The sequence below is a fragment of the Myiozetetes cayanensis genome, unplaced genomic scaffold, assembly GCF_022539395.1.
Source record: "Myiozetetes cayanensis isolate MyiCay16 unplaced genomic scaffold, myiCay2020 scf1, whole genome shotgun sequence".
NCBI lineage: Eukaryota > Metazoa > Chordata > Aves > Passeriformes > Tyrannidae > Myiozetetes > Myiozetetes cayanensis.
Genome location: NW_026086604.1, coordinates 60,434,052 through 60,453,197, shown reverse-complemented (window position 1 = coordinate 60,453,197; position 19,146 = coordinate 60,434,052). Strand labels below are relative to the sequence as shown.

The 19,146-nt window shown below is 35.7% G+C and overlaps 1 protein-coding gene across 1 annotated transcript in view; it reads right to left on the bottom strand.

Annotated features, from left to right (window-relative positions):
- LOC126642910 (dynein axonemal heavy chain 5-like) overlaps positions 1 to 19,146 on the bottom strand; it is a 154,754-nt gene that overhangs the window by 117,621 nt on the left and 17,987 nt on the right. The window contains 17 exon segments of the mRNA XM_050320941.1: positions 2,109 to 2,227; positions 2,374 to 2,778; positions 2,861 to 2,941; positions 4,776 to 4,979; positions 6,120 to 6,212; positions 7,345 to 7,508; positions 7,625 to 7,748; positions 7,865 to 7,952; positions 8,643 to 8,850; positions 10,902 to 11,053; positions 12,713 to 12,852; positions 13,803 to 13,958; positions 14,643 to 14,732; positions 14,826 to 14,999; positions 15,730 to 15,825; positions 17,197 to 17,398; positions 18,100 to 18,219. Coding sequence (XP_050176898.1) covers positions 2,109 to 2,227; positions 2,374 to 2,778; positions 2,861 to 2,941; positions 4,776 to 4,979; positions 6,120 to 6,212; positions 7,345 to 7,508; positions 7,625 to 7,748; positions 7,865 to 7,952; positions 8,643 to 8,850; positions 10,902 to 11,053; positions 12,713 to 12,852; positions 13,803 to 13,958; positions 14,643 to 14,732; positions 14,826 to 14,999; positions 15,730 to 15,825; positions 17,197 to 17,398; positions 18,100 to 18,219 — 2,616 coding nt within the window.

Sequence of the window (19,146 nt, the reverse complement as noted above, 5' to 3'; positions counted from 1 at the left end):
CTTACTGAATAGTATTTAATATTTTCTATAATTTTTTCTAGAACTTTTTACAAAATACACTAACAGAGAAAATGCCACGTCTATTCACTATATACCAAAAAAAAGAAAGCCCAATTTATTTTCTAACAATAAAATTCACCTGGGTTATCATACATATTACGAACAGCTAAAGTAGTTAACAGATGTTTCATTTTTGTTATTTTCTGTCTATTCTGGAAAATATATTTTAATAATTATTTTTATCTATATTGTAAGAAGCGAAAGGTAGCAGATATAGAATTTAGGAGTGAAAACTCTGGTAGCTGCTACTAGAACCATGATTAAGTAATAAGAAAAGTAAGACAAAACATATTATTTCTCCCAATGCACACATCTCAGCTGTAGGACTGGGTGCAATCCCCAGATCTCATTCCTGGGACCACTTTTTGGCTACATCATAATCCTTTGGGATGAGAACTCTAAGTATGCCACCCTCTGTTGTGCCATGGTTATTTTCAAAGAGAAATTCAGGCAGATAGGGATCACAAAGCAGAGCAGGCTGGCTGCTTGGGAAGGAAAATGGAACCAGCAGATGAAAGCAGTAACACAGTCAGCAGAGGCAGCCTGATCCCATAGTACCTCAGCAGGAAGAGCAGGGCAGGCCTGGGGATGGTAGTCAGGTTCAAGTGATAGTCCAGATCTTTAAACAAGTCCACAACAATTACACAGCATGAAGATCAAGCAGGGAAGACGAGTCAGTAAGCCAGGGTCAGGAGCAGGTCTAGTGAAGGTAGACAGGATGAGATACAGTCCAGTGGGTTCCAGGCCGTTCAGAGGTCAGCCTGAGAAGTGGGTCTGTGCGGTAGGGTCCATGGCCAGGCACAGACACAGCAGAGCTGGAGCTGTAGGTCAGAGGCCAAGCAGTGAAGTCTCAACTTAAAAGCAGATTCCAGGGGGAGTCAGCCTTGTTGAGGTCTCCCAGCAGAGCTGCATGGGAGTCCTTTGTCACGAAAGAAGAGGGAAGCTCTCTGAGGCACTAGCTCTTAGTTGGCCCTGAGCCCAGGCCAACCTTAAGGAGTAGAGGGTGCTCTCAGGATCCCTACAGGTGGTTTCAACCACAGGGGATTTCCACTAATTCCTCTGGACAACTCTGAGAGCAGACCTGCAGGCAGCACTATGTATGCATGTATCCACATTACCAGCTTAGCACTCCAACAGGTTCCTCTGAGGGGCAAATTTCACCTTGTTTCTATAGTTGGAGTTTTTAAGCTTTTGCTCAAATACACTGCTGGTGTGCTTGCAAGAACTTTCTCTCCTGGTGAAGGGAAGGTTGAAGCCAAGCACCTGGTCACCTTTTGGACCACTAATACAAAAGCACCTGCCCCAGGAGAAGAGGAGATACTCTCCAAGGCCATCCAGGAGTCTGTACTCTATGTGTGAACTGAATTCTGTTCATAACATCAAGGCAGCCAGCAGAGGCCATACATAAACCTGTTTGACACTGCTCACAAGCTGTTGGTGTGCAGTGAGTGCCCAGGGTCAGCTGCTGACATTAACTTCTTTGCCAAAACCCACACACTGTGAATGTACTGTCTTAGAACCATAACCTATAACCACAGTAAGACGAATCCTGTCTTTCCTTCTTTGTTGCTACTGTAGGAGTGTCCAATGAACCACAAATATCCCACAATTTAAACTTTCAAAAGAACAAAAGTAAGTTTAAAAATAAGACTAAGACTCAGTAAATTTAGAAATAATCACAGCTGGAATCTCTATTCACATTGAAGGCACTAATTAAATAATATTAAATATTTGTTGAAGTGCTTAGTTGAGTTTATACTCCTGAAAAACCTTTCAATTTGGATCTAGATTGAGAATCTGATTTAATTTTTTTCCAAATCTATTAACCCTTACAGAATTTTACTGACTCCAGCATTGAAATAATGGTAATGAATCTGTGACAGTAAGACTGTGTGCCTACCTTACATTAATATGAAATTAGGCCTTTTTTTCCAGGTGTTATATATACAGTGAGGCTGTGCTGTGTTTATTTTCTGAAGCTCTTTAGATACACCACTTTCAAACAATCACTAATGAAGTATAATTGTATTGCACCACAGGTTACCTACTTCTCATTATAGTCTTCATAAAATTCTGCAGTATCAATCTGGAATTTTTGAACACCTCTCAGTAAATCTGTTTTCATGTCTGGTTGTACCTTCAGCAGCAAGTCCTCAACCTGTTGTGCCTATATGCAGACAAAGAGAAAAATCAGACAAAAAAAATGCAGGAAACAAAGCACAAAAAATTTAATTAGGAAAATAGGTTTGTTCTAGCATTTCAAAGTTAAGAGGGCTGACAATAATGATTTGAGAAATAATACAGCTACTATACCTGTGAATTTAGGTTCTTCCAGGCATAGGCCAACCCATCCACTCTTTCTGTATTTCCATCTTGAAAGAGCAGATTGTGTTTATGAAGCACAGAATAAGATTCTTCTATAGGTCCAACTGTCATGTCAATTTTAATCTCATTCTCTCGGATTTCCTTTAGTGCTTCCATTGCTCCTCGTACATCATCAAGGTCATGGACAGGTCTGTTTAACCTCTTGCTAAGATTTTCAATGAATGAATAAATTTCATCCATGTCTTTGGCAGACTTTTTATTCAAAGCTAATCCAAATGTTCTTTGTCTTAAGCGGCATTCCTGAATTAAAGCTATTTTCAATGACTCTGTTGCAATATCCACTGACTGCAGTGCACAGTGATCGGGCAGTTCTCTGATTTGCATTTCTAATTGCTAAGACAAACACAAGTGTTCAGCTTTTAATTTCACTAAAATTTAACTAACAGTTCATTTTTGTTAAAGATAACATACTTACAGAAAAGTATCTGATTTGAGTTTGAAACTCAGCCATTGTTGGTTTAGTATCCATAAATTCCTTCACTTTTTCCTCTGGATCCTACATAAGAGAAATTTATTTTAATTACTATCTAGCACTGGTATTACAATAACCTAAAGGCTGCTCAGCTGCCTCATGTACTGTACAAACACAAATCTTCCCTCTCTAAAAGAACTGAAGATATAAGCATTAATTATTATAAACACTAATTATTTTACTCAAACTGCTTTTCCTGACTCTCACTCTTTCTACAGTATGCTTTAAAGAACTTGAAATCTATCTAACTCAAAATTTGACATGGATCAGGATATCCCTAATCCATACAACTATTACTACAAAATTTACAATATAGCTGCTTAAACTTCCCTGCAAATACTTCCTTCCCAGTCTCCCTCCCGTCTAAAACCTCCCCAAAGCAGCTCAAATCCTCTAAGAGGTATTTAAATGGGAGCAATTGCACTCAGCCATCTTCAGTCTTCCCTAACCAGCATATTTAACTGCAGTTTCTAGCTACAGATGGCCTGGCCACTTGAAGAAATCACAGTTTGGCAGGGAAGGATTGATCTAAGGGAAGAGAGAGCATTTAGCTCATTGAAGGTTGTTTAAAGGCAATAGAGCACTGAGCATCCTTCCTTTTCATAAGGTAGGCTAGTTTCTGCAGAGCTGAGAACATCAGTGTCATCAGCTCAAGAAATGTGCTGGATTATCGGTTCACTTACAGACAAATGATCTTCACCCAGCTCAGTGACTTTCCACTACAGTCTGCACTGTGAGGTCTGTGAGAATCTGCTTGCACTTATCTGGCCAATAATGAGTTCCCAATGGCCCCACATATTACAAAGACACAGGAAACAGTGCCAACTCCTGAGGAATTTTAACTTCAAGGGACAGATTAATTGACTATTTTAGAAGATTTTAGTAAAAAAGAAACATCAGGCTACTGTATCATCCAATCTGATTGTGTCTTGTCTGGGTGAAATGAGATGCTATCAGCATGTGGCTAGCTCAAACAATATCTCAAAAAACGGAGGTAGCTAAGCACTAAGATTTGGAACCTCAGAAGCCATGAAGAGGTGAAAATGCCCTATCTCAGCCTAGAGAAAGAGTCAGCTGTGGGAATGTGGTCACTTATGAGTTGATTTAGGAAGGGGAAGTTAAAAATAGTGAGCGGTTACAAAGATAAGATTACTACTGTTTTAATTGCTTGTTTCTTGGCCTGACTAAACACCTTTGATAGGTAAGATCAGTAGTTGTCCATACACACAGAGTTGAATTTCACTAGTCAGAATGTATACAAGGCTTTACTTCATGAATTATCTCCTGCCAAAACACTCCTTGGACCTTTACCATTAAGTGACTGGACCTATTTCCTAATAAGAAGATAACCACCAGTCCAAATTCACTTTGGCTTTGGAATCCTCATTACTGAAAGATTTCCTAGATTTACTTTATCTTTTTTTTTGTATGTGTGTATGTGTGTGTGTTTGTGTGTAGAAATAGCAAGGTATCTTTCAGCAGTAGTTACTTGAGAAGAACTAGTTAGTTTAATATTCAGGAATAGCTTTGTAGTCTGCAATTTCTGCTAAATCGTTCTTTTCTATAACATCTGCAGACAAGATGCTGTGAGAAAGATGCATAAGCATATGAAAGCATAAGCTTGTTTATGCTCCAACATTCTTTTTTGTTCTTCTGTTTTCTTGCATAGATGGTTTAATTGGTAAAGATTTGCAAGTTCTGGTCAACACAAGAGAAAAAGAGGAATTATGGGTATATGGATTCTCCCCTGCAACCAATGCATCCTACTGAGCACAAATTCCTTATACAACCAATAACATTTTTTTTAATTTATCTAGATTTCACAACATAGCAACATTATATTAAATATGTGTTTAACCTTGTTCCAGATGTTTGAAAATTCAGAAAAGCTGTTCAGAAGATCCAGTGCTTCAGTTTTAAGAGATAAAATAATAGTACTTAGTTGGATCACCACTTTGTTTACATCTTTATGTTCGAGGATCTGCTTGTCTAAAGGTTTCAGCGCCACCATCCTCGTGAGTTTGCTCTCATCACCTAGCTCTACTGCAGCAGTTTGTTCAACCTGCATAAATTAAACAAGAAAAAACATATGTCCACTAGTTTGTTTGGGTTTTAGTTTTTTGAAATTATAGCATGCCCAATAATGAACTACTTCTAGGAATCAATAATGAAGTACTTCTAGGAACTGACAGAAAGTGCAGATATACCATCCACCTGTTCTTAGCTTGGATTTTTACGGAACTATAGTTCTAGTGTCAATGCTGATCTCATAAAAAATTGGCATGCGGAGCTCTACATTAATCATCTCTGAATTACATCAGTCAAATATGTGCCTTATACAAGTACAGTAGTGTAGTTTTCTCCTCCTGCACAACTCTTAGGTCTTCCTGCTTTCTTTAGTGTATAATTACAATCTATACCCATTCTTAGAAAGTCCTAGAGACAGTGGAGGGTTGGCCGCTTGGAAATAAGTAAACAATTCTGCTTGAGCTTGACAAAACTGAGTTCAGTCCACTCTCTCCTAGTTATTTTTTTATTATTATTATTATTATTATTATTATTATTTAATTATTACTTATTTAGAGGATTTCAATTTTTTTTCCACCAAAATGAGCTGATCCTATTTTCATGTCAGATAGACAAAATAGGAATATATCTTTACAAACAAACTTCTTAGCACAGATCTACATAGATGTATATTGTGTAACCAGATGAGACAATTAAGGCCATATAATTACTGTGCACTTTTGTACTTCAATAAATTTCAGTTTCTATCTAGACCTCAGACCTTCCCAAGGTTTTAGTGCTAATTTAGATGCCAAATATTTATATACAAATAATTACTGTAGCATTATAGGTACGATATGCAGGCTGAAAGTTTAACTTAAAATATAATTTTTGCCTGGGAAGACTGATAATTTATATTCAGCCAGTAGTACCCATAGATAACGATTCTATGCTATCATCATCATACTTGAGCAGTATATTTAAAATATTTTTTAAAGCAACTTTTGATATTAATTTTAGAAACTATCAAACATAAGGTCTATGAATTATGACTCTTATGTTTAATGACTTGGTATAGAGACTAAAAACCAGGAAGATCCGCCAGGTAACAAGTCAAGTATTGCTAGAGAATATAATCTTCAGAAATGTTAATCAAAATACCAACTTTTTTTAATAATCAAAATAAAATACTCACCTGCTGCTGTTTATGATGTAAGTAAGCAAATTTCCACAGGGGAATATCTTTGGCTATTGATAATATGGTATTTACTGCTTTGTTTACAGCACTCTGAAAAGGCAAAACATTCACCTTGAGCACTAGGAGATATTATGACAAATGGTGAGTGGGGAGGATCCTCCAAATAACACCAAAATTGAAAAACTATACCTCTATCTTTACAGGAAATAGTTTAATAAGCATGAAGTAGGATCACTCAAAATACATTTTGTAGGGGAAAGAGTACTCCATAAAGTTTTATCACAGTCCTTCCAAGTTTTATGTGGTTCTCAAATAAGAACATAAGAGACCTTTACGAACAGTAATCATGAATCACTGGGGATCATAACTTATAGTACTATTGCCCCTTAAACTGGTTATAAACATATTTATTTATTATTAATACTAGTTTTCACATTCACATCAGAATGCCCAGATACATTTGTCTGAATTTGTGATGGTATAGTCTATAATCTCTACAGGCAGCTATAAAAATTATTGTATAACTTCTTTTATCTCTGACATTTTAAAATCGCACTTTGTGGTTGATTTCTTACCGACAGCACCATGAAGGCTGTAAATGAAATCTGAGAAATAATGCACATACTGATTTTGACAGTCACCATGCTAAATGAAAAGTCCACAAATCAACACCATGAACAACTAATACTCTGTGAATAATTTCAGACATCACTGGACATTAAAAGTATATGTGTAAGAATTTTGCTGAATTAGTACAAGTTTAAAAGAGCATTCAAATTTTTTCGGTTTAGGGTTCAGGCAGGTAATATTTTAGTTTACATTTTACTACTTCTGAAGGCCGACTTACGAATCACACTTTAAACTGATTTTATATTCTAAAAGAGTTTGAAGAGACCAGGAAATCAATACAGTTGCATTGATGGCATTCAATTTTATTTTTGCATTCATTTTGAAATGTTTGCCTCTAAGCAGAGGTTTGTAAATTACTGAGTTACTGAGCTTTTAGAAAAACAGTTCCTTCTAATGACCTGCATAACAAACATGATCCCTGGCTTCATGTCCTTAGCACCCAGTGTTGTCATGAACTCAAGTGATTTTTTTATCTTTTTCCCCCTCCTTCCTTTTAGTTCTTATAGCAGATTAAACTTGTACATATTGCTTTAAACAATGCATTTATACATGTTTTATCACAAATGACTGAGATGTGCAACTATTTTGTTACCTGAATATCTTCAAGACTTGGTCTCAAAACAACATTGGGAAAAGCCAGTTGAATTTCAGTTTTGAACAAAGGAACCCTCTGTGTCTCTACAACCTTAGTCATCTGATACCTAGAGTCAATAACATGCAATCGATGTCTTAATGACTCTAAAGAAATCTTCGTGCCTAAAAAAATATAATATTTAAGTGAGGTTATTTTTTTTTACCACAATAAATTTTGGGGGGAAAAAAATCTCAAAGTTTTGTTAAAAAAATTAAACATTTGAAAAAGACAGACTCACATCTGACCAAAGAGTCAGTATTCTTCTGACAAAGCTCTCCCACCAGATTATAGTAAGCACAGGACATGCATTCTTGGCAGCGTGTTTTCTGTTTGATGTCAGGATGTGTACAGGCATACAAGTCCTGAAGAGTGAAAGGGAAATTCTTAGCAAAACAATCATATTACCCAGCATATAAATGAAATATCAAGTATCTGACTAGGTTATAAAGGGTTACTTTTTACACTGTAGAGGTCTTACCTCCAGAGTTCTTCCGGCATCTCCTTTCAGCCTGTGCTTCAGATTATCTACAAGTTCATACACAGAGCATTCCACTTGCTGACTCTGTCTACAAAAACAACCTTATAGTCACTCACAGGAAATCAAACATAAAGAATACCCTTCATTAAATTCCAGGCACACATCCCCAGTCTCATTGCACTGTGAAGAATGCTAGGTGCAACGAAATGCCCTTTCCATACTTTTCAGTTTGTTCCTATTGCTTGGGAATACCAAGATCTTAAGATATTAAAATATGCAGACTAACAAGAAACCCATTTGTCAGACTCTCTCAGATTCTCTTATACCTGACTCAACTGGACTTCACAATTAAAAAAAAAAAGCTTTCTCCAGCAATAGTTAATAAAACAGGCTTATCATGATGATGCAGTAAGATAATCTGTGAAATCAGAATTAGTAAAATAAAAAACAAGCATCAAGAAACAAGCAATTAACATGTGGATGAAATGTCAAAGCAATTAACACATGAATGAGATTTCAAGTCTTATCCATCTTTTTTCTTGCTACTGATTAGAATGCCATGAGAAGAAATGCTAAACACTACAGATGCTATTTCACAACTGCTGTGTCCAAGATACTTTGGAGTTTCTCCCTTGCATTCTAAGAATATAATTTTGCTTTAAACTAAAACTCTGTTATAATAACATTTTAAAAGAAAAGTTTGTATGCATAGAAAAGTAATATGTAAATAAACCCTCACAAAAAGTGGCATTCAAATCTGTGCAATTAATAAACCTACTGAGACAGTTTGCAAGAAGCAGAGATAGCAAGCTTTTCTATCTGTTCCAGGAAAGAGATGGCATCTGTAGGTTTATCTTCTGGCAAAATTATCAGAGCAGTGTTCGACATGTCCTCCAGAATTCTTTCAATTCTGCATTCCAGGGTATCAGCCGCTTCTTTGACTACATAGTCCAACTCCCTCAGGGTACTATAAACATTCTGAATAACTAAGCAAGGAAAACAAAATGAAAACAAATGATGCAAAACACAGACCTCATCTCCCCTTCCCAACCCCACCCCCATCCCTTCAGGTATTACAATAAAATGAAGATTTAATGGCAAAGAAATATGCAATAAAGACCTGAAACAGAAACATGATGGACTTGCTCTACTTTTGAATCTTTAAATTATACCATTTTATAACAAATAGAACAATGTCCTTCAAACTATCTCTTCTTTTTGGCATTAACATTGTCGTGAAAAGGATCAACAAAATTTAATGTAAAACAGAAAAAATACCAATGTCCAAAATTCTTTTGGTCCTCCTACATTCATACACACACAGAATAAAAGTGGTACTTTTAAAATTGTAATTCACTTACAAATTAAATTGTTAAAATTCTCCCAGCCAAGAATGCAACCTTGTTAAACCACTAGATATCTTCTTTTATATCAACAACCTAACTTACCTTGGAAAGAGATAAACTAAATGCTTTAATAGGTGTGAAATGGCTGTTTCTGACTAGACTGGAAAAATTCTTCCCCTTTCATACTTTCACTACAAAATAGAAAGAAATGTTTCACCCTTGTCTCTTTTATTACCATATAGCACAATATATATTCCTACTGTATGTAGAAAGAAATCACTATGATATCTAAGGCACAGCAGTGTGACAATGGCATCCAACTACTGATGCTTTAAGTGGAAAACCTATTACGAAGTGTTTGATGGAGCTTGTCTTTTTTATTGACTAAAATGGACAAATAATCCAACAAATGCCCTAGATTTTTATATATATATAAATTAAGTATTCCTAAATCTATTTCTCTACCTTGTCTCCTCAGGTTTAGTCTAGAAGGCAATTACAGGCCCCCATACTTCTAGATGAAATTTCAAGTTCATGCACAGTGAGTTCGGCACACTGCTGGCAGTAGAGAGTTATTCTGTGTACACTGACCAAATGGCTAATGTGTAAGTGTACAACACATATCTGGGCACGTTGGACACTGCACATCTTCAAATATATATGATCATAGACTCAAGAAAGGAATTTCCTTTCAGATGTAGCAGTAGGAAACAGCTCAGATACTCTTGCTGTATAACCTCCAACTTGTTTTAAAAAAAGACCAGTTTCCACCAGGAAAAATGGTGAATCAAAGAACCAATCACAACCTGAATTATAGCTAATCAGATACTTAACATACGGTAGAGAATACCTAAATGAATAAAAAAAAAATAATATTGTAAAAACCTTCCTTTTGATGTGTTACTAAACTATGCAAACCAAGGACAAAAATTCATTTTAGAGCTACAAAACAAATATAAAAACCCACCTGCCACTGGGTTTTTGTGCTCTGGACAGGCAAAGGTCAAGTAAAGCTTGAAGCTGACCACCCCTGCCTTAAGCACTGCTCAGAGCCCTGTGCACCAGTGCCACATGGCAGAGTCACAAATGAACTGCTGCACAAACCTGTGCCCATTTCACTTTCAGATGTAGACCATATCTGTTCCTGTTTATCTTGCTGTTTTTCATTTTGAAAAAGAAAACTGAAAGCCTAACATCAATCAACTTCAACTGAAAACTGATTTACAAGCATGAGTTACTGTTTTCTCACAAAACTGCAATACAAAAGTCTTGCTGATGGTTTTATATATGCCCATTTCAATGACACTTTTACAACAGTTAATAAGTTTTATGCTGTATTTGAACATAATAAGGTTGCATCTTATTGGCTTGAGTGGAAAAAGCTCAATGCCTAACAAAAAATGTTTTCTTAGAAAAAAATGAGGATTTAGGCAGAAATTTCCAACCTTGATTTCAGACATGTCACTTCTGGGATGTTTGGCATAAGTTATGGAGATTTTTTTATAGAAAAGATAGGAGATGTTATTAAAACACCAATGGCCATTCTCTAGTCTCAGATTCTTGTATCAGTTGGGTTAAAATTATCTACCTCACGTGGTCAGTCCACAAACACATTTTTCCCAGAGAAATAAAACCAGAATCCAGGTACCTAACACTATCAACGATTCACCACTTCTTCTCCTGCTACATACATTTACTGATGTTCAAAGAAGTCCATGACAGCTGCGTCAAGCCCGGAGTCAGGGCATCCTCAACTTGTCCTATAAATGGCTTCATCAGTGGTTTCAGCATAACAGGAATCCCATTCAGATGTTCTTTGTAACTGATCAACAGGTTCTGGAGTCTGAAAGACATGATCATTTTTATAATCTGCTTTACTTATATATTTGAAACATACAGAAGTTTGGACACATTTTCTGTTAATAAGATTTGCGAGTTCTGATCCCATCTTAAAAACAAGAACTCTTCCCAGCTCTTCCTAGCTCGAACTAAGCCTCTTTCTCCTTACCAACAGCAGAACGAGGCTGGAGAAATAAGTACCTCCAGTAAAGTGACTATGATCAACCTAGAGAATTCCTCTTCTAATAAATATTAATTATAACTAAGAAAACAAACAAACAAATAAAAAACAACAGAAAATTGAAAACATGGTATTTTTGTTTCCTTCTTCCTATCTCGCAAGACATGGCATGAAATGATGCTGCTTATAAGAAAAGCTAGATCCAAACCACAAGGAACACCAAATCCCAAAGAAAAAGAGGCCAAATTCTGAATCAAGGCTTACCAATATAGTTCCATGAAAATGGAGCTACACAAAGAAGTTGCATAAACAAGAATTAGAAGTAAATATAACTCAAAGGTCAGATATATAATGGGTTCCTTACAAGAACTGCTGCAAAAAAACCTACAATAGTTGTGTTCTGTGCCAGATTAAAATCATGGCTTTAGACAACATTGTTACAAACCATATACTGAGATAGCCCATTCACAATATACCCAGCACTGTTTTTCAGATGTTGTTAATTAAAAATCTACAGCCTTTGAATATTTCTTCTTTGCTTGAGGAGTAAGTCTGAAGCCTTTTATAAAGTCAAAGGTAAATCTGGGTTTCGCTTTTTACTGCAGACATTTTCTGTACTTTTTTTTCCTGTTGGATGGGAAAAGTTGGGGCTGTTACTTTTTGAAGGTCTGTAACAAGAGTTTGCCTTGCACATTAAAAATTTATGGTTATTTTGCCCTTAAACACTTCACAGAAAATCAATGAAAAATGTCACATTGTAAGAGGAAAGACTAAAACTTCAACAATAGAAAAAGGGAGGAGGGGTTGAATTGAAGTGTTTATGAAACTCTTTGGACTTTGTCCCTTTTTGTCCAATTCTATTTAGAAATGCTCCTCACAAAGCATTGCTTTTTAAAGCCTGATCATCCTTGCTTAGAGAGTTAGCAAATTAATAATCAGGATCCCTGAGAATGAAAAAAACTCTTGCAGTAGAGATTTGGACTGTTAACAAGAAACAGAAAGACATTATTTAATATCAACAAAAGTGATTTTAGATTTTCAACAGGAGAGAGCATGTTATAACTGAGGTGATGTATTAGCTATATAAATGTTTGGGTTGTGCGGTAATCAAGTGGAAAATTCCAGCTTGTGTTTCCAACAGAAAAAAAAAAAAAGCTTTTGATGTTAACTGTAATATTTTGGAGTGTAATCCCTATGCTACAGTGCATAGATGCCTTAGAAGTACCTAGGAGCTCCAATTAGAGAGCAGATGCTGAAGTAACAAAACAAAAACATGTAGGCCTTTCCTGGTAATGAGATATGTGTGTAAATAGGAACAACAGCATTTTAACAGTATTAATATGGAAATGCAGGGAAAAGCAATTAAAATTCAATTAAACTCCATCAAAGAGAAAAATCACAATAAATCAAAAGCAACATATGCAATCAACTCAAAGGTAGGGATTTGCAGATGAGAAACAAATCTGAAAAGTGTTCACTTACTGCATTTGATGTCTTTTAATCTGTTCTTCATCTGCGCACAAGACGAGGACAACATCTGGAACTTCAAAATGCATTTTTTTCAGATATTTTGTCTCATAAAGTACTTCCAGGAACATTGGATCTAAGTTTACAAATAATTCCTTCATGTAGTAGTACAAGGGGAAAAAAAGAAATAGAAAATAAGACTAGTTTGGTAGTGACATGTACTGTGATATAATTGGATCACATAAAAAGATGGAGATGACTGAAGAAGATTATTTAAATGGATACCCATGTTTCTATGCAGATCCTTAACCTCCTCTACAAATATATGGGTTTCCCAAAGAATGAATCAACCAATATCTTACACTGATTTCAATTTCTTGTGACTCCCTCACTGTGCTTTAACCACTTGGCTCTCATGACTTCCCAAGTTTAATTCTAGTTCTGCAGCCACATTCTCTGGAAGCTAATTTGCCTTTTCATCTCAGTTTCTCCAATGGTAACTACTGGAAATATTGTGAAGGTTAATCTCTATGCTTTTGGGAGCACTAAATGCTATTAAGTTGCTACATAAATTTGAAAACCAGGTTCTAGTTGTCCATTATGGAATCATTAGTACAAAAAATGCCACATTTTTATGATAATTTCTGTGCACTTCATCAGAAGAAATAACCTGTGAAGTAAGAATGGTAAGATTTTCTGTCTCAGCAATCAGTTTTGAAAGCAAGTTAATGAATTATTGCAATATATCCAACAGAGTGATATTGATCACTACAAAAAAGACCATGATCTAATAAAAAATTCCTTCCTTGACCAAAGTGTTGGTTAGCACAGAAAATAAACCAGGAAACAATATCTAAAAAGATGTAGATAAGTCAAAAGTAGATATGTATTTCCTGGCTACTGCCTCTTTTATACCCTGAATAAGGCAGAAGAGACATGATGAAACAAAAAGGAAAAAAATATTCCAGTATTCCAACTCAAGTAGTTTATTTTTCAACCCTATTAAGGTTATTTTAATGCCTTCTTGCCTATCTATGATATGATTAAAGTAGCATTTGTAATATTAAATCATGTGACAGTAATACAAAGAATAAATCATATTTACCTTAGTTTCTGGGTGCCTGGCAAGTAAGGAAGCACACAGAGCATTTCTAGCTTGGTCAGCAAATCTGCACCAAGCCCTATAATAAATAAGTTCGAATTCCAAAAGAACTGCAGCCATTTTATTGTAGTTCTTAACAACCTTTTTCATTTCCAGTGTCTGCAATTTAGGGGGGAAAAAAAAAAGCAAACACCACTTAAACAATTCAATGAGTATAACATAGAAGAAAGTCCCTCCACTAGGCTTTCCCTCTCCACCATTAGGAAAACAAAAGAAACAGAAATAGAAAACTTTAAATTATGCTATTTTAGGGACAAGGTAAGACACAGGAACATAGCAACATATATTTAGGAATTCAGTTATTAAGAAGTATTCAGCTGCTCTAACCAACATAACTCTTTTCCTGATTTTTCCTCCCAGTCTTGCCCATCAGACAAACTCTGTTACCATGGCCTATACAAAGTACTTCTTTCATGAAGTGTGGCTAGTGTTTGAGATCCTTTTCATTACAGGGCACATCAGACAGAAGACTCTAAGCTTAGGTACACAGCCAACAGTGCTACTACCATGATTAGCATGAGTCTGTTCCCAGAAGGGACAGAAACACTGGTCTGAGTCATCAGCTTAATGTCTCGAGGGAAGCCACTGTCTTGAGCCATAGAATAAAAATGCTGCAAAAAGGAATTCGAAACCTGGAGCAAATGCTAACACCTATCCCTCGTGTTGGATGAGTTGGGATACAAGCTTCTAGAAAAGTGAGTTTAGGAGTATAAATATAAATCATGTGTCTGTTAATAACATCCTCAAAAGTTTAGCATAAAGCCTCCTCTGCTAATTTCCAACCTTCAAAAGTGTGGTTTTCTTTTTAAGAAATGTCATTGGATGGTCAATTTTTCTGAATAACTGCTGAGCCCACATAATCTTCCCTGTTACCTAAAACACAGAAGATAGGAGGTTATATTTTCATTATCTTAAAAACAGTTAAGAAGTAAAGTAATTTTTCTCTCTCGTTTCTTTCATTCTTACTGGTGGTACATTACGTGGTATAGGTGGATTTTCCTTTTCCTTCTGGTAGAGTTCTTGAATAAACTCCAAGTCTTGGTTGTACTGCTGAAGGACAATTGTATACTTCTCATTAAGATCAATATTATTTTCTCCTATTTGTTCAAGCTTCATCAGAAGTACCAGCATCTGTTCAGTCTAAAAAAGAAGATGGAGAATTTACTGCAAAGATGTTAACAGTTCAGAAAGCCATTGTTCATAAACTATTTTATTAATTTAGACTATGCTATGTTAATTTGTATCTTGTTTTCTAAGAAACACATAAAAGTCCATCAAGAGAAGTTAGTGGATTTTACTTCTATATTTTGTCCCATATAGGATATACTTACCATAGTATGAACCAAGAAACTGCTACCACTACAGCATTTTTTTTCTGACTCTGAAATCCTCGCTCCTTTTTCTCTGCAAACAGTTGTGGTAGAACACCTGCATCTTACTCATGCTTCATTAACATCTCATATCATGATCAGGGCCTGAACCAATGAACAGTACTGACATTAAGGAAACTGATGGCAGAAATTATTTCATTACTTCTGCCAGTCAAACAGGAATAACTTGGAAATGCAACGAGGAAGTAGAGAGGAACACCAGCATGAAGAAAGAAGATAAACTTAAAAATATAGGGTTATAAAACTGGTAAGAAAAGATGAAACATAAGCCTGGCACCAAGCAAGAATGAACATTATTTTCCAACACTTCTTCAAGCAAATCTTAGAACATTTGTAATAGGTATGATATCCTCCAAAGTTATCTCAGCCACCAGCACAGTACAGAACACTGGCAGTAATGAAGAAGTTCAGTAGGAGCTGTGGGTACTCAGCCTTTCTGAGCACCAGAACAAGGGGTTTGCGTTTGGAACATTACTTACAGTTACACTCTTCTCAAACCAGGAATCCACAAATTCTTGTATGGATTCATACAATGCTGCAATTTGGTTCTTAAATTCAAGGTAATCTTTTTCAAACTAGAATAAGAGCAAAAGAAAAAAAAAGTCATCTATAGTGTTGCCTTCATTTTATACAAAATCCTTTCCCTGTAGCTTTTGGGGAATTTGCTTTATCTGCTCAGTGCATGTGTTCAGGCACTGAATTAGAAAGAACAGGAACAACATCAGAAACAAAGGCCTTTACATTCTAAGCAAAGCAGACAAAATATAAGCAGTGTTAGGTTAAATGATTGAACTCTCATCTTCATGAACACAAAGGAGCACAGAGGAACATGGACAGGAGGAGGAAATCTCATAATCTAACCAGAGATAACAGAGCACACTCACCAACTACTTGCAGCACTGCCACAGGAGAGCACTCAGCTCACTGTCCACATAGGAAACCCACCAAAGGTGAGCACCTTACGACTAAGGGAGGTTATTACCAAATTTGGCAGCTCCTAACTAGAAGTAATTTGGATATTTATCTCTAACATTTTTTTCTTAAAAGTCTTAAATACTGATGGCCTACAAAAATAGTTCAATGCAAACTTCCTCTCAAGGAGAGCACTTGGGAAGACAGTCTATTTATGTGTAGAAAAGCCACACTGTTTTTTAACACCTCCAAATCCGAGTTAACAGTAAATACACTCTTCAGAAAAGAGCCAAAGAGCAAGTGACACAGGCCGGCACAACACATCAACCAACACAAGCCAAAGAAACACAAGCCATCAACCAGTTAAAAGAAAGCCAAAGGTACTTCAGATTTAAACATTTAAAGGAAAGTTAATGACAGAAGCTATAGTTCAGGAAGGCAGGAGAGTAAGTCAACATTTCTAGAACCACTTTGGTGAGACTATTAATCCTGCAAAACAAGCAGGCTATAGCTCAAAAAAAAGCAGCTCAATTCCAGCATGTACAGGATATATTAAAACATGAGACCGAAGCACTTGAAAAGCCACTTTAGCTTTTATCATTCTGTTCAGGACTGAGAGTGATATGATTCTCTTCTCCATCTAAAATGTGCAACTATGTGCCTTCACTAACTTTACTATAAGACTGCCATTACCATTCCACTAAGTATTTTTAACAACACTAAGGAACTCTTACAATTAGAGAAACTGTATTTAATGTGTTGACATGCCTAAAATAGGTTTCACTGTGCATCTCAAAACAATCAAGTGTAGGAAAACCTTTTTGTAGCATTATCGGTGACACAGAAAAATTTGAAATAAACCCCAAATTTACCCTAACACTTTAAAATTGTATTAAAATATATGAAAGTATTAGTATTATTGTTACAGCAAAATAATACATGCATTGTTATAATATTTAACATTCTTTGCATAGCTCCAGTGAGAAGCACAAAATTAAGGGAGTGATTGTCACACAAGTGCTGAACGTACGTACCTCTTTTTTTCTGTGATCCAGAACATCATACTCTTTGGATTTGGTACTTGTAGCAATGCTCTGGTAATGAGTAGTGATGTCTTCAATGCCTTCTATTTTTATACGATGGAGCTCTAAAAGGCTGTCCATAATATTGCTCATATGTGAAATCTTCTCCAAACGTTTACAGAAGGCATCAAATTTTCCAAATATATAGTTTTCACTAACAATAACAAAGCAAAAGAGGAATTGTATTGGAAATCTCCTTGTAACCGATTTTTTCTACTTAATTGATATATATTCTAACAGAACTGCCATCAAATTTCACACCAAAAAAATCCCTCATGCTGTACTAATTACAAACCAAGTAAAAACCATTTTAAACTAATGGACATAAACTAGAAAATGCTTAATCCTTATATATGTCAATTAAAAGCCTTTACTACATTTCACAGGAGTTACTCTTTCAAATAAGACATTTGCAGGAGATCAAAATGTGAACATAGAATACTAAGAAATGCCCATGCTTTATGTATCAATACAGGTAGAACTCCCCTTGGCATTGTGATAGACAACCCAGCCCAGAGCTGACTAAATTCCCTTAGAGTGTTTTTATTTATATTCATGGCTCAAATTTGTTGGGATTTCAGACCATATATATCCATTTGTACTAAATTTAAAGCATGCATAAATCCCCCTGAAGTCCTCTTGGACAGCTCTTGAATCAACAAGAGACTGGCAAAATCTGGTCACTAGTTTTTTTCCTCAATAAAATAAAAAAAACCTAGACAAGGTTATGTTCTGATTATAATAAACACTTGATTTTAAATTGAGAATTTAGATTACCTGTTAGTTAGAAGATAATATGCCATCTCATTTATAAATTGTATACACCAATATTATTCAATATTAAAGTGAATTTACCTGAAATCAAATTGCCTGTCATTTGGATTTTCCTTTAGCTCTTTCCTAATTTTCTGAAAGGATGTTTGGTATTGCTCTTTGAGGGAAATGCATTGTTGTATCCTCTTTAGCAATTCTTGCCTGAGGAAGAAAGCACAGAAGACAGAGAATCATCCTAAGGGTGTCTTGAAAAGAATATAAATAAAAATAAAACATTTCAGTCAGATATGCAACTTTGCAAAATAAAACCACAAAATTATACATTATGTGAAAAACATTCAAAGTATCATCTTTACATGAAAAGTTTTTTGTTAAAAACTGTTATCTAGATCGGATGTTTTTAGTTTAGGTTATGTTGTCATCAAACCAAAACTTTCACAGCATAGTCCAGAAAGGATTTATACCAGGATAATGCTGGCTACTGAATGTCTGCAGTTTGGTCATTTCTCATCTTCTTTATTGAGTACTGTTTGTTTCTTCTGTTTTTTCCTAAGCAGACAAGACTGTAAAGTATTTTTCCAGACTACAGTAAGTTTAAGGAAAGCCTTGTTTCTTTAAAAAGATACATCAGGAAGAACTTAGTTCCTAAGGCCAAAGTTAATTACATCTTATACACTCATCCTTCAGATACACTTGTTCTGCCAGTGACGTCAGCATTCACCACCCAATGGATAAGTTTCATACAAACACCTCTGCGCTTCAATTTATGCCGAATGAAGTGCCTGGACAAGTAGCCACAGAGCAACTAACTCATCCCTTCCTTGAAATGCCTCCTTTATTTCTCCTGGCAGTGATGCCTACAAAAAATTCAAGGGTGTCAACAACTATACTGAAAATGCTGTCAGTCCAGCTGACCAACACTGAACAATTGCTGTTTTTTCTCCATCCCTCTTTCCTCCCACCATCTCACTATTCAATTCCTACATTTCAGATTGCAAGCTCTGCTTATATTTTTAGATTGCAGGCTTCCAGGAGCAAACTTTTTGTTCATTTTCTGTATAGGGCTTTAAATTTACTGGAAACCATAGACTACTGCTTTACTAACAGTTGTACTAAGAACAATAGAAA